Here is a 14,218-nt window from a genome sequence, read left to right on the forward strand (position 1 = left end):
GGGCCAACAGYACCTTACGCGTTTTACTTAGTAAGAGATAGTTTCTCGTCTCTCTAGATTAAGGCACAGCTGGAAAGGGAGACAAAAGCAGATGCATGACTGAAAGTCCCATTTCACATGATGGGCAGAGCCAGGAGCAGAATCCAGGTCYCTCGAATCTCTGCAGAGAAATTGGCTAAAAAAAGACAGGAAGGAAGCAGCATGGTCTAGCAAGTTGTCCGCTGTGCAAATCAGGGGACTGAGGGCCAAGAAGGTGATTAGCGCTGTACTGTCAACAGCGATACATGTTCATATTGCTTGGGCTGAAGACGTAAAGTGATTTTACAGACAAATAATTAGTGTCCCTGCCAGAAGAGAGGTAGAGAGCACASGAGCCATTAGAACAGCCTTCCATGAAATGACAAATCTAAACCAAAGACAACTAATCCAATCTTTTCCTGAAACTAAACACTGTCACAGTGCCTCCCTCTGGGACAAATTTAAGAAATCCAGAGAATTAGAAAACTTTTACTCCCTAAACATGCCTCTCCTTGTATTATGTGGATTTATTTTCTTTACAAGAAGAATGTTCTCTAGAAGACTGTTAAAAAGTTTTAGCTCTTTTATGGATGGTCAAATTGGACAGTAGTAGGAATGGGGGGAGAAGATAGAAATGACAGTGTTAAAATACATAATAAAAGCTTTCACTATAGAAATATGCTTATTTAGAGTGGACAGCTGTTCAYGATGAATTAGCTTGACTTCTGTGCCCTGGTCAACGCATTCATGCAAGTACCACTAYAGTCTTCAAATTGTCTTAAGATAAGCGTGGGGTCTCTAACAAGAATCCAAAGCTGTCATAGCAGTATGTGTATGCATGTTCATCAGCAGAGAATTCGTTGCGTCAAAATGCAAAAGGAGGGACTGAAGAGTTGCAAAGGGAGCAAGGGGCAGACAGGAAACTTGCCAAATAGACATCCCTACTGTCTTATTTCCCCTAATCTCCCAGGCAGTTTTCATGGGGATGGGAAGAAAAAAAAAAAGGTTCCTCCCCCCCCACACATACACACAGCGCAGCACTGGACTTAGTGGCAAGCCTGGTGCTCATGTGCTGCACCATCCTTGCTGGGAACACAGGGAGGACCATGCGCACAACAGAAGCTGGCAAACACCCTATGATCATTCCCCTGTATCTGAGCCAGAGACAGATGCCAGGGCAACAGCCTTGCCAGAAAAATCGGAAGATGCAAGTCTTCTTCAACGCTCTCTCAAAAAAGATTTTTCAACAGTCCTGAAAGATTGTTTTTTTATCTGCACTCACATATCTGAAGCCCAGCAGGCTTTGTAATGTGATTTACTGTTTTAGCCTTCCAAGGCAGGATACATCCGCTGCAGTAGGATTTCTTTGTTACTGCAGTAACTGGTGTTGTACATACAGTTAAGAAACGAGCTTCTGTTAGGAAGGTCTGAATGCTATGTGGTCCCTAYCAAGGGATTTATCACCTGAAGAGAATAGAATGAAAAATTCCTTGGTCTAGGAAGTAACCAAGATCAAAGGAAATAATTGGTTTACATCTGCAGCAGATCCTGCCCAGAGCATACTCTGCTTTGGAGGAATGGGGTCTATGTAGTTCCCAGCACGATGCTCTCCTACACACAACCTATCCTCAAGCCTCTCCAGGATCATGCTGCACAGCAGGGAAGGCTTCAGCAGCACTAAAGGAGGGAATAAGAGAGAAAGAGGAAAGAAAGAGGAGGCAGCTTCTCCCAGTGATCAGAGGCCTTATGTTTTTGGGGGTAGTCTACATTGTTACTATTTTCCTTTCAGGCATAATCAGTAAAAGCTTTATTCCTCCTCAGCCTTCCCTCCTCCACAAGCATCTTGAGATAATTTCTCTTCAGTGACACCCAAGATGCCCACAACATCCCTCATGCATTACATCAGGATGAGGGTTTTCCCCAAAGGGAATTCAGAACAAGGCRACAAGCAACACTGCCCAGAGCACAGCAGCAATTGCACCCACCAGCCATGGGCACTTCCAAATCCCYGCCGGCTTGTTCAGCTCCGATTTGCAACATGGGACACAGCATTTCTCTGAAGAGTCACAGCCTGCTYGGCACGAGCCACGCTGGAGATGGGAGGGATGCTGAGCAGGGTGTGTTCCTCGGGCACCTCTGTTCCTGGTTAAAGTCTTGAGGATACCCCTGCTCCTCTCCATAGGGCTCCACTTTACAATTCACCTGCTCCTCACCTCAGAGATCATCTTCCTGGCACCGGGCAATAATGTCATCAGAGCTCATCCTCATTCCTCACAACGAGCTGGCTTGCTACGAAGTGACATGGCTGCACCCTGCACCACACATTGGGGAGCAGGAAAAAGGAGCATTATTTCTCCTGTGGTGCTCAGGGACTGACAGTGACCCCTGAAATCTCCTAAATAAGAGCACAGAGCACCAGCTCTAAGCAATTGCTTCTTCCTCCTATGTTGCAACAGCTAAAACCTACGATGGTTTTGCAATAGCCAAAAATTCAAACCACCAATCAGACAGAGGAAAAAAAGAAAAAAAAAAGAAAAAGAAAAAAAGATCGTCTGGATATGGAAATTTGAGAAGCCTGATCTTTGCCRGGGGAGTCTGTTATCAGGCTATAAACATGTCTGCTCTTTTAATCCATACAGCATGCAAGTTTTCATATTGTCCTTTTAGGATTATCAATCAAGTGTTTACAGATTCAGACTAAACAGATTACTCCTGGGCTGGTCAGAAGATTTTCAAAAAAAAAGCCAAAACCACAGAAACGGTCAGCAAACACCATAAGCATGATTCATAGTTGAACAAGCAACTGGCAGGTTTTTGGACCTGATCTCAGCAGGCACAACTGCTGTTGACACACAGGGTTTGTCCATGGGCATTTGGCAGAATGCCTCATTGACAGTGTCATTATTTTCCATATAATGAAGTCAGAGCTTAGCACTTTCCTTCATATAGTGAGAAATAACTTTGGTATCTTAGATCTAGATCCACGGCTACTTGTCAAAGCCAACACTTCAAGGGCCATCCTTTATGCATCTTTRAAGAACTCCTTCCAAAGCAGCAAACTTGCTTAAACTCCCCAAGCCAGATGATCCCCTCACAACCACCACATGCCCAGCTCTAAACACAGGACACTGGGGGGTTTTATCCCATGACAAAAGCTTCTACACTTTCTCTCTGATCACAAGGATCATGCCAGTATTATAAAAGCATATGCTAAACCTGTCAGTTTTCTTAGGCTGTCCACCAACAATCCAAGTATTTTAAGATACATTGTTTAAATCTGCCTAAGAATCAAGYTAAGCAGCTATTGCACACAAAAGACAGAATATACTAGGTAAAGGATATATCCCTCAATGGTCTCAGAAGACCACAGTTACTAAAATAACCAGTGCCTAGAGTAAGTAGTGGGGCAAGACAACAAGTCTCCTTGCTGACAACATGGATTCAGATCAAGAACAGATTTCTAACCCCAGAATCTCTCATCTCTCTCCCCCCTCCCCCCTTTTTTTTTTCGGGGGGGGGGGGAGGGGGGGGGTGCTCCAAACAATCAAGCCTTTGACTCCTCTCTTGGATACTCCTCCTCTCCAGAGTGCCACTATTCAGCTCCCTTCCTCAAATTCTTCTCAAGTTTCAGACCATAGCTTCATGTTGGTTATTCCTGGAGGTAGCAGGCCACTCACAGGTTGTGGCAATAGGAAAATGGGATCCATCTCAACTCTTTTTCCCAGACAGACCTTTGTYGTGTTGGGCATTGCAGGAGACATTTTCAGGTATGGAACTGTACGACATGAGCCCCCACCAACTCTGGGTGTTTGACTTTAGAAATCAGCACTTCTTGGTGCAACATCCTGAGTCATGAAGTTTTAAGGGCAGAGCCAGAATTTCAGCACTGTCTGTGATAACCAGAGCAATCCAATACAAATTAAATCCAATCTCAACCTCAGTAATAAGTAGCAAAAATCTCCTTGTTTCATTATAACCTTCTCTAAATATTTGGTTTCCTCTACCAAATGGGTTATTAATCCATTATTATTTCTGTGAACTCAGCCAAGTAGTTTTAAAAAGGATAAGGCAATTCTTTTGCCTTTTCAGAGAAGAGTTTCAGAAGCAGGTGATGTTCTGCTATTAGGCAGAGATGGGATAAAAAGCAGAAAGGGAAAGGTTTGGATCTGTCCATTTAAGTAATTCAGAAGAGTCAAAGCCAGAGAAGTTTGTTGGATAAGGTTTTTAGTTCAGTTTTGGACTGTCCAAAAATAAAGTTCTGTCCATCCAGTGGTGGATAGGTCACCATGCAAACAGTCATCTCAGCTTTGCAGTAATAACTAGTATACTAAGACATTTCTCAGAGTGAAAAAGTGAAAAGCGAGATTTATTACCTACATGAAACTAATCCCACAAGCATCCAAGTACACACCCTCCTTAACTCCAAAGTACTCGGGTCCTGCAAGCTTTTCAGCAGATGGGACAATAGCTTCCTTGCAGAGCAGCTCAGCCTCCATCCTTTCTCATGTTCCTGCTGGCTTCGGGCACAGAAGTCTGCTAGAGTCAGTAACTCCATGAGCTGTATTAACTCCCTCCTGGCCCCCGTGGAAGCAGCTACAAGAGGACAAAGCCAACTGCAGCGTGCCTTGTTGGTAGGAAGGGAATGCAGCCTGCCATTGTGGCTGCAGACRTTAACTCAATTCTTGGATCAATTCCAAAACGTAAGGAGTGCATCGTCATTTCTAGCATTTGTAAGAACCAAGACCTGGATAAGCCTTTTAAGTTTGAGATAAGTGGCAGATTTAAGGTACACCATGGCTTCCAGCACTCCGAGTACGTGCTGGACACACAGCTAGAAACAGCAGCACGACAGCCCCCAATGAGAGTGCCTCAGGAACGAGCTTGGCCCATGGTAAATGGCAAGGGCTCTCTCAGGCAAGCACTGCATTTCAGTCTCTTCCTTCTTTACTGTCCTCGGTAACTTTTCCAACAMAATCTTGACAGACTGAGAAATTCAGTATTGACCTTTGCCAAGTGGAGCTTGTTAGTGTCTCTGGGTTTTTTATTTTATTTTTGATCTGCTAGGTTTTAAGACAGAGCCAAGAAAAATTAGAAGCAGGAAGGTGAAAAGGAAAAAAAGAATTTGAGTTCTCTTTCCACTCCTTCTTGGAAAGTTGGCTCTCTAAACAGCAATTCCAACCAACTAGGTTACAGGTAGCAACAGTTAGGAAACTTAAGTATTTTGCACACACAAATCTGCTAAACCACTCAGACTTCCACACAGCTGCTAGACAGGGTTCTCCACCAGGCTGAAATCACCTATATATTTTGGTATTTGCCCTACTCCTTAGTGCTGCAACTCACCCTTATTACTTCACATAGCACAGACCAGGCTAGCATACCTCTGCTCACAGGAGATAGAGAGGCAGGTCTATCCTTTTGATAGTACCACAAAGACACCCACTAATTACCCACCAGATCCACAGCACCTCATAGGATCAAGCTAGATGGCATCCACCTATTTCCAAAGCATAGACCTGAAGTACAGAGAAAACTTCACATGTCTTGGACAGAGGCCCTGCTTCACGGAGTAGCTTCAGTACCAAGGCTGCAGCTTGGGCAGCACCAAACTTCCTTTTGCTCTAGTCTCCTGGCTCCCAACTTAGGGTCCAGATGCATGCTAGAAGGGTGGGGATCACATTCCGTTCCTGACGGTCTGCTCTGCTGGCCTGTCACATTCCCATACAGCACACAACAGGTCAGGACTGAAGTAAAGCTGTGTTACAAACTGTGGGATTGCTTTGAACAAGAAGTGAACTGAATAGCTGTGTAAGGTGGAACAGTGTGTGGAACTGAAAACCTGGACAGATGCAACACAAGACTTCTGTGTAGGACAACACAACGTTCTCCTTAATTGCACTGCATAGTGCTAAAAAAAAAAAAAAAAAAGCCACTTACATTTGTTGTATCATTATGCACAAGTTTTTTTGAAGCCAAACTAGCAACACACGTTTAACTAAAGTCATTTGACAGAAGGGAAGAAATTATTATCAATTAGTTTTTCACACCTCCTTGCCCTTCAGAAAGCTTGAAAGTCTTAACATTTAGCTTGCCATTTTACAGATGGCAAAATAAAACAGTCCCAACAGATACAAACCACTACTGTCTCCAGACAATTCTGGAAGATCTGCTGAAAAGAGTCAAAGAAACCCAACCTTCTGCCCACGACCACTGACCAGGTGACCTGTGGGCTCCTCACCCTTCTTCATATGACACCTCTTCCATCACCTTCTCAACATATTTTCCCTCCTGAACACTCTCATTCTGTTACCCTCAGTCTTCATATCCGTCAGCTACCACATTCCTGTGATTGAATGCTTCAGATGTGTCAGCATTATCATGTCCAACTGCCACCTCAAAATCAGATTGATTCCGCTTAGATTGAAGAGAGGACCCCTCCAGTGGTACGTTCAGTTTCTTTTAAAGATAGCATTTCTACAATCACAGTAGTATTACTTACTGAAAAACAGACCTGCCAGCACTCATCCCCTAGAAGTGGCAGGATTTTGTTCACAGGCTTAGAGCAGGGCATAAGCTTGAATATTTTTTCAATCAGGTGCAGAAAACAGCAGGAGTGTTTCCATGCTCACTTGCCTTGCAACCTATGCTGGCCTGACCACCCAGGCAGTTAAGGCCATACATCTTTCACTGATGCAAAACAAATGTCACCTTAAAAATACACATAATATTAAATATATGATAGAGATGGAATGGCAAGTTACTGATAGCCATGGGAACTTTTTAAAAAACAAAGGGAGAGGAATTGTTATGAGGTATAAAGACTATTTTAGAAGAGGGAGCAACTTTAAGTAGTACAAAATACTACAGTAGTAATATCATGYCTATATGCACACAACATTCACATCTCTGCACTGGACCGCAAAATAACCTATTTGTTTCTTCAAGGGGGAAAACCAGAAAGAAAGTGTCTTAGAGACTGAAGTCTACAGCTCTTAATCCTTTTCTCTAACTTTGAAGAGAAGGCTTCTTCTCTCCAAACCTTTGTCACCTTTTATGAGCTACCAGAGAAATCCAGTGGATTTTTCYAGATACAGTGCATGATCAGGGGAAGATCTAAGGTTCCTTATTATATAAAGCTTAGCTTTTGCCTTAGATTAGGCTAGTTTTCCCCAGACCCTGACCTCACCTAGAAGTGAAGGAGAGGAGGCAAGGAAACAACATCTCCTTGAGACAAGGAGCCTGATGCTCCCATGAAAGCTTTGCAGCTGCCTCAAGGAGTCCCATGTTTTCCATATAACAGCCTTCCTACTTACTGCAGRAAAGTAGGAAAGCAGCATTCCAGAGGAACAAGGCACATGTCGCCAAGCTCCTCTCCCTCAGGGGAGAAGCTGGGTTGGTTCTGGCTCTAGAGTTAGGCATAGAAGAAATAACACAGCAGGTTACCATCCATTGCTGGTAACATTAAGGTGAAGCAGGCATCAGAAAAACTAAACACTTCCAAGTCAGAACACAGGCATCATGAAAGATCAATGCATAGGTAGACTACAAATCCTGGATATCTACTTACATTCAAGAAATTCCCAAGAAAACAGTTTGAACTACAGACCTTTCTTTCTAATAGCATGCAGAGCAAGACACAGCARTTTACCTGTGACATTCTTTTTTGGAGTCTCAGACAAACTGGACATCCAAACTTGAAATCCAAGAAGAAGGCAGCCATAAAAAGAGAAAGTAATTAGAGAAACAGGAAAGCAGTCATAAGTCACAGCAAGTTTGAAAATTACAGTCAGATCAGCTTTAAAAGAAGTGTTAATTTTCTTTAGAGTGACATTGGAATGATGGGGACTTAACCAAAGGGCAGGTTGTAAGAACTCTCCAGTTAATTTTTATATTTTAAGGTAACTTGCAGAACTTATGAAACCATGACTCATTGTGACCCAATTGAGATCTGGGAATAAAATATGCTCTGACCTTATTCCCAATAGATCAGAGAATATAAACCAAGAGATATTTGACTCATTAGGCCTCAGTCCTGCAAAAGTGCTTAGCTTTACAACTGTTAATGATCCCCATGAAACCAGTAGGCAACTCACAGAAATGGAGCTTAGCACACACCTGCAAGYGCAAGCATTTTCTCACCCTGGAATAATAYTATAATAAAAATAAATAAATTATACACCACAAAAAAGGATTCATAAAGGTGCATTCAAAGCATTAATAGAAACATTCTTTAGCCAATGAATACTAGGAAGAAATCTGGTTAAGGAGAAAGCTAATAGAGTTGCTATCAACAAGATCAAAAGAATTCCCTCCTCAACCCATAAAATGAGGTGTAAATATTTGGCTTGGGATTCTGGGAATAATCTTTAAATGTTACTTTGTTTGAATACATTGGAAGTATGTTTTGAAAGTTATCAGGTTCACTCCCATTTCAGAATAAGAACCAGTCTTGCAGGCAAACATTGTAACGATTACACAGGAAGAGGGAGCATAAGGACAGCTGTTACTCTCACATGGCCTGGAGAAGAGATGAGCAGAGAAGAGGTGTTTATATGATAGGCTAGAARTTTCCTAAATTCTGAGCAAAGCAATTCCAGAAATGCAATATTTCAAAAGTCATTTGCAGCTTGGAACCTAAACTATCAGTTTAGCAGCAAGTCAAATGCACTTTTCAACCACCTGAAGGAGAAAGGCAATACACACTTGTGGACTTGTCTATTTGACTTGCAACTGTCCTTTGAGCCACAGAATATCATCAAGACRGCCAAGATCAGCATGAGCTTCCTACTACGTGTTAGCAATTTCTCAGTTATGCACTAAATACAGAGCATAAAAACAGCTTTCAAGCATTCTCTCACCAAGAAACAGAGGTCAAAGTAATGTTTAGTTTTATTTCCTCAGCACTAAGGTAACAATGAAATTTTGAAATCCTTTCTTTAGGACAGGCCCACAATTTTGTGATTTCAAGCAAAACGAGCTCAAACAGATTTGGCATTCCGCTTAAGTTTCAGTAACTTCTCAGTAGCGGCTACTGGGAAAAAAGACCCTGAAGACTTTTAGCCACCTAACCCCCAAACCTGTGCGTGCAAGGGCAGGACACACTGTGATAAACGTTAAGATCATTTGCTTTGGACTGGGATTACCAACTCAAAGTCAAGGATCTGCATTGGTGGGGTGTAACAAGAAATCTGGCAGAGGGTAATTCACACTCTAGCTTACAGAGGGAATATACGGGTGTTTCTATCATACGGTTAGGGCTTGCACAGCAAAGGGTAGGAAGGAGCTGTTAGTGACTCATCTACTAGCTTTTGCATATGCTTCGACTGCCTTCAGGAATAGGGTTATGAACCTTTGTCTGGAAGGGGATCTGACAGATGACTGCTGAACCTGAACATGGCACCAATAAATCAATCTGAAAACATATTGGAAGAACAAACAGGAAGATTTCAAATAAAACATTTGCCCCACTCCAAGTTGGCAGCAGTCAGCAGTTAAACATACAGCAGGAACAGGATGTCTAGCATGAGCTTAGAGCTGTACTAGATCTGTGTTTGCCCACCCTGGAAGGAAGGGAGTTTAGAAATCAGACGCACAGTAGCCCTATCTAAACACCCCTCTCTGTGCGACAGATTAGAACTGATATGGTACCAAGTTCTCCATTAAAAAACTGTGATAGCAAAACTAAGTTAAACTTTTTTTTTGTTGTTTAATGYTTTTCCTCCTTGTCAAAGCCATTGATCTAAACCAGCACAAAAAGGGCAATCTAAGTAGTAACCAGAAAACAATACCGCCAGTCCCCAACGTGGGCTCCCCAGCCTCAGAAGCGTGAAAGAGAAGCAGCACTTCTCAACTGACAGGGCCTGACAGCAGTGAATGTGGATGAGGTTGCTTCTGAAGCAGAAGACTGCTAGCATCTTTCAGCTGCTCCTGCACATCTGCTTAGCATTAAACTTCCTTCTTGGGGATTTTTTTTTTTTATTCCAAGACATTTAAGCTCTAATTGCTACCAGCTTCTAAGAGTTCCCCCTACAAATAATAAAAATATCAGACATTAGTGATGGATTCCACTTCATGAAGAGCTCAAAAGAGGAGCCGTAGAGGGAGCCAGGGTACGGAGAGGAGGTCAAAGGCCCCAGAAGCACACTGTGACTGCGCCAACAAAACACGAGCTTTAAACGGCCCCGGGTTTCCCCTTTAGGATGGTTTTACTGGAATCCTGCATGGGTTTGGAATCACTTTCCAACGGGATTGGTAACGGTAAATGAACAAAACCCTCACTTCCTGCCCTGCCGCCCCCTCCGCCRCACTGCTGAGAGGTAGTTGGTCTCAGATGACTTAAAGCAGAGGGAAATCTYGGTATTTGGAAGAGAAATTAAAGTTGCCTGCTCAAAGCAGCTAAGGCAACGGCAGCCTGAGCCCGGTCCCAAGTCCAGCCCCCAGGATCCTTGCTGCTGGCTTCAGCTGGAACCAGAACAACTCCTTCCATAGGAATTATTTTTAAAAGCTTTAAAGAAACACAGTCCATAAATTACAGCTAAGCCAGGGAGCCCAGGTAGTTGTGCAGAGCATTAAGGAAGATGCCCTTCAGAGCCATGTTGCGCAGAATATTGGTGGAGCAGGCGGCTCTCCGGAAACGGCTCCTGAACCCAATCCTGTTCAAGACGCTGCTGCAGATCTAGGAGCCCAAGGACAGGCCAGCTATACTCYTCAGGTGGGCAAGGAAAGGAAGGAAAAAAGGGCAAATGCTTTAAAGACATAATTAAGCTAGTTGCTATGGCAAACTAGAAAGACGAAGACTGCTTTATTTAGGTTTCACCAGAAGCTTTTTTGCTGCCACTGAGACTGGTTTGATTGCTGCCCCTCCCACCGCTGGCAAGAGAACAAGCACCAGACAGCTGGGTTTGGGCACTTCACACTTGGGATGCAGCCCCACTCATCTCATTTTAGTAGCAGACGATTCATCTTGTGTGTAGTTAGGGCAAAGTGAGCTTCAGGAAAACCTGTAAGAGCCAGATTTGGCTAAGAGTTGAATACATGAGCCCAACATGACCAAAATTCAGAAGATGTCACATCTGTGATTTGCACTGCTCCTGCGCATCAAACTGTCCTGGCCCAACAAGCACCAAGCAACCCCTCTGCTGCAGCACTTTCACCAGCAGGTCTTGGCACAGGGATTTTGTCAGCAGCACTGCTTACAGTGCTGACACTCGATATCCAGTCTGGCACCCATTTTTAATGCTGCTGTAAAAACAAGGAGGAACACTCCTATGAGCCTAAAGACTCATAGGTTGCATTTTGCTGGGGCTGATGCCAGGGACTTTCACTAGCATCTATGTAGCTTTCTATCCCATCAAGCTACTGCAGGAATATTGCCCAGCAATACCCAATCCCTGCATGGGAATTTGATCATCCTGGTCATGAGTATGGTATTAGTTCTGGCCATTTAGCCCTTGCCGCCAAACAACTTCTCGGGGCAACTGAGAAGTTAGCGTAGGCCAAAGGCTATTTGCAGCAAGCCATCTGGATGGCTTGCTATCTCGTTTTGGAGGGTAAAAAGGGTTCAGTGATACAGACCTGARCTGTCCTATGGAAGTTGCCTTCCAAGGGAGAGTGTGACTCCAGGTCCATTTACTTAAAAGACCCTTCAGCATCCACTGGTGATATTTGAGGTAGGACTTCATGCTAGGAAAAGCCTTCCTGCAACTGTCATGCTGCATATTAAAGTATCAAGAAAAGGATGATTATAAGAACAAGTGGCCTTGCTGAAAGTGTGCTGACATTTGATAGGCACTACCCCTTTCTAAGGGTGATCATCTCCATAGGGCATTATTTCTCCCCAGGAAGAGGTAATATCAGCTTAATTAGCAGAGGACCACAGTACTGAGAACAGCTGACCATTTCGCAAATTCATTTCCCAGACATTCATCCTTCCAACCTTAACTATTGGGAAGGGTGGAGGAGACCAGAGGGCAGTCTGAGTGAACTGAAACTACACTGGCTTCCTGAGAAGTCAGTTATTGACACTCCACTCCAGCCCAGAGAGCTTCACTGGTACTCCAGTAAATGGCAGTGATTCCTCATGTTGGAACAGAGGGGAGGCAAGTGCTTCTGCTACTCTATCACTGTTCAAAATAGAAGGCATTAAGGGATGCAGTGAATGTTCTCAACCCGACAAGCAGTATTTGACAAGTCAACAAGAACAAGTTGCAGCATTCTGTTTCTTAGAAGTTGTCCAGAGTCTTATTCTTTATAATGTTCTTTATGTACAGCAGAACATAAAGGCTTAATTTCAGTTTGTCATGCAAGCTTTCCTGCATTCGTGCTAGATGGAGTTGGTACAAGTGCCATGTCCTTGTGCTGGGTGCTAATGTGTGACACCTGACCCCTAGAGCCAGCAGGAACCCCAAGGGCAGCCTATACTCAGACCACAGCTCACTGGCTGCAGACGTCCTCCACAGTGCAGAGGGTAGAGATACTTCCACAGCACAGTTAACAGGCCCTCAAAGCTGTGCCCCCCAACCCCTTCTGCAATGAAAGGAAGGGTCCAAGCCACATATGCCCTGAGCACATGAGGCTGTGCTGCCCCCCGCCCTGGCTCCTCTAGAGCCTCTTGCTGGGGTTTTGCCTCCTCATCTCCCCTTACCATTTCCCTTCTGTCCTCCCCAAACAAGCTGAGGGACTCGTGCCTCTTCCTGGCAGAGCCACCCATGCTCATAAGAGAAAGCTCAAAAAAGATCCCCAAAAGCTCTAGGGCTTGTTACTGCTCTCCTATCTACTCACATCTCCAAGCGGAGCACTCGCTAGATGTTGTATCACCAGTTCTTGGGCACTTTCTGGGAACAGCAGCACTGCCATAGGCACCTTGCCAGTGTCCCCCGATAATCTCTTACACCCACTAACTGCACTGGTTTCTTTCTTCTTGCCCCTTCCCCTCCAGCAGGGGCTTGCTACTTTGGTTAAATTGAAGAGTAAGAGGATTCAGTAATGCTAGACCAAGGGAAAGAGGAAATATTTGGTGTTGCTAATTTCCCCCCTAAGAATAGGGGCAGGAATTGAGTTACTCAGGTATAGGGTCCACATGCAGCTCTAAAATGTGGCTGTAAAACAGCTTGGAAAAAAAAACAAAAATAAAGCACAGATGCACCTTCATCCGCATTGGAATGGTTTTCACACGTTTTCTGCCTAATTGAATGAGTCAATTGTGTGGGCCAAACAACAGATAGCCGGAGAAATGGGAGGATGGCACAGAAAGGCTCCAGGCGTTTTGATCTATTATTTCAGTCACTGCTGCCCAAGACATGCTGCTTAACTGCGCCGTTGATGCCTCTCCCTTGGGGCTCCAGAGGGGCCTAAARCAAAAGCCATTTCTGCCTAAAGCCTGGCACAGGGTGGCCTGGCCAGCAACCAGGCTTCCAGGGTACCACAACAACAGATTTATTTGGTGCTGTGAACGCTGGGGAAGTGGTAGCCAGCCCTGTCCCTCACCGGGCTGCAGAAATGAGCTTCCCCCTCTCCATGGGACCTGATGCACCACGTTTAAAACAATTGTCTTAAGATACTCTTTGCTGGAATACAGAAATATGTTTGAGTTTCTTCCAACCAGGAGAAGTCATGTGTATTAAAACAGACTTTCCATCCTTTCAGAAACATCTCTCCTACATCAGGACATCACTCATTCCTCCCAGCACCTGAGAGGTACTATCTTTAAGAGACATGAATTAGTCAGAAATACTTTGTGAAAAAAAAAATCTGCAGGTTTTTTAATGCACAAATCTAGCTAAAGTGCACGAGGAAGAAGATTTGACAGCAAGCATTAAACAAGGCCTTTAACTTTAGTCCTATTCACTGATTTCAGGCTCATCCTGAAGAGCTTGTGCAAGGTTTGTACTCTTTGGAAGAGACATTGCTTTTCCAAGTGGGGGTGGCAGCAGCCACGAGCACAGGGAGCATCTTTCCTTCCCTGGCAGAGGTCGGCTGCTCCGGGAGCCGGCGGGCTCGTCGCCCTGCCCGGAGCCGCGCTGCAGACCAATCTCCAGTYGCTTCCACTCGCCACGTAAGCAGAGCTGCTGGCATGTATTAGACCCACACACACTGCTTGGAAAAATGTTCCCATCTGGCTTTCACGTGACCCAAACGTGCCTCAGAAATTCATCATCTGTGTAACAAACTCCTGCAGGGGAGAAATCCACAACCAAAGGGG

At 44.3% G+C, this 14,218-nt stretch overlaps 1 protein-coding gene across 1 annotated transcript in view; it reads right to left on the reverse strand.

The window, feature by feature from the left end:
* SH3PXD2A (SH3 and PX domains 2A) overlaps positions 1-14,218 on the reverse strand; it is a 214,259-nt gene that overhangs the window by 65,504 nt on the left and 134,537 nt on the right. Inside the window, exon 6 of the mRNA XM_085307810.1 lies at positions 7,667-7,711. Coding sequence (XP_085163936.1) covers positions 7,667-7,711 — 45 coding nt within the window. The remainder of the gene's footprint in view (positions 1-7,666; positions 7,712-14,218) is intronic.

The sequence above is a fragment of the Rhea americana genome, unplaced genomic scaffold (genome assembly GCF_003343005.1).
Source record: "Rhea americana isolate MKP2758 unplaced genomic scaffold, rheAme1 scaffold_104, whole genome shotgun sequence".
NCBI lineage: Eukaryota > Metazoa > Chordata > Aves > Rheiformes > Rheidae > Rhea > Rhea americana.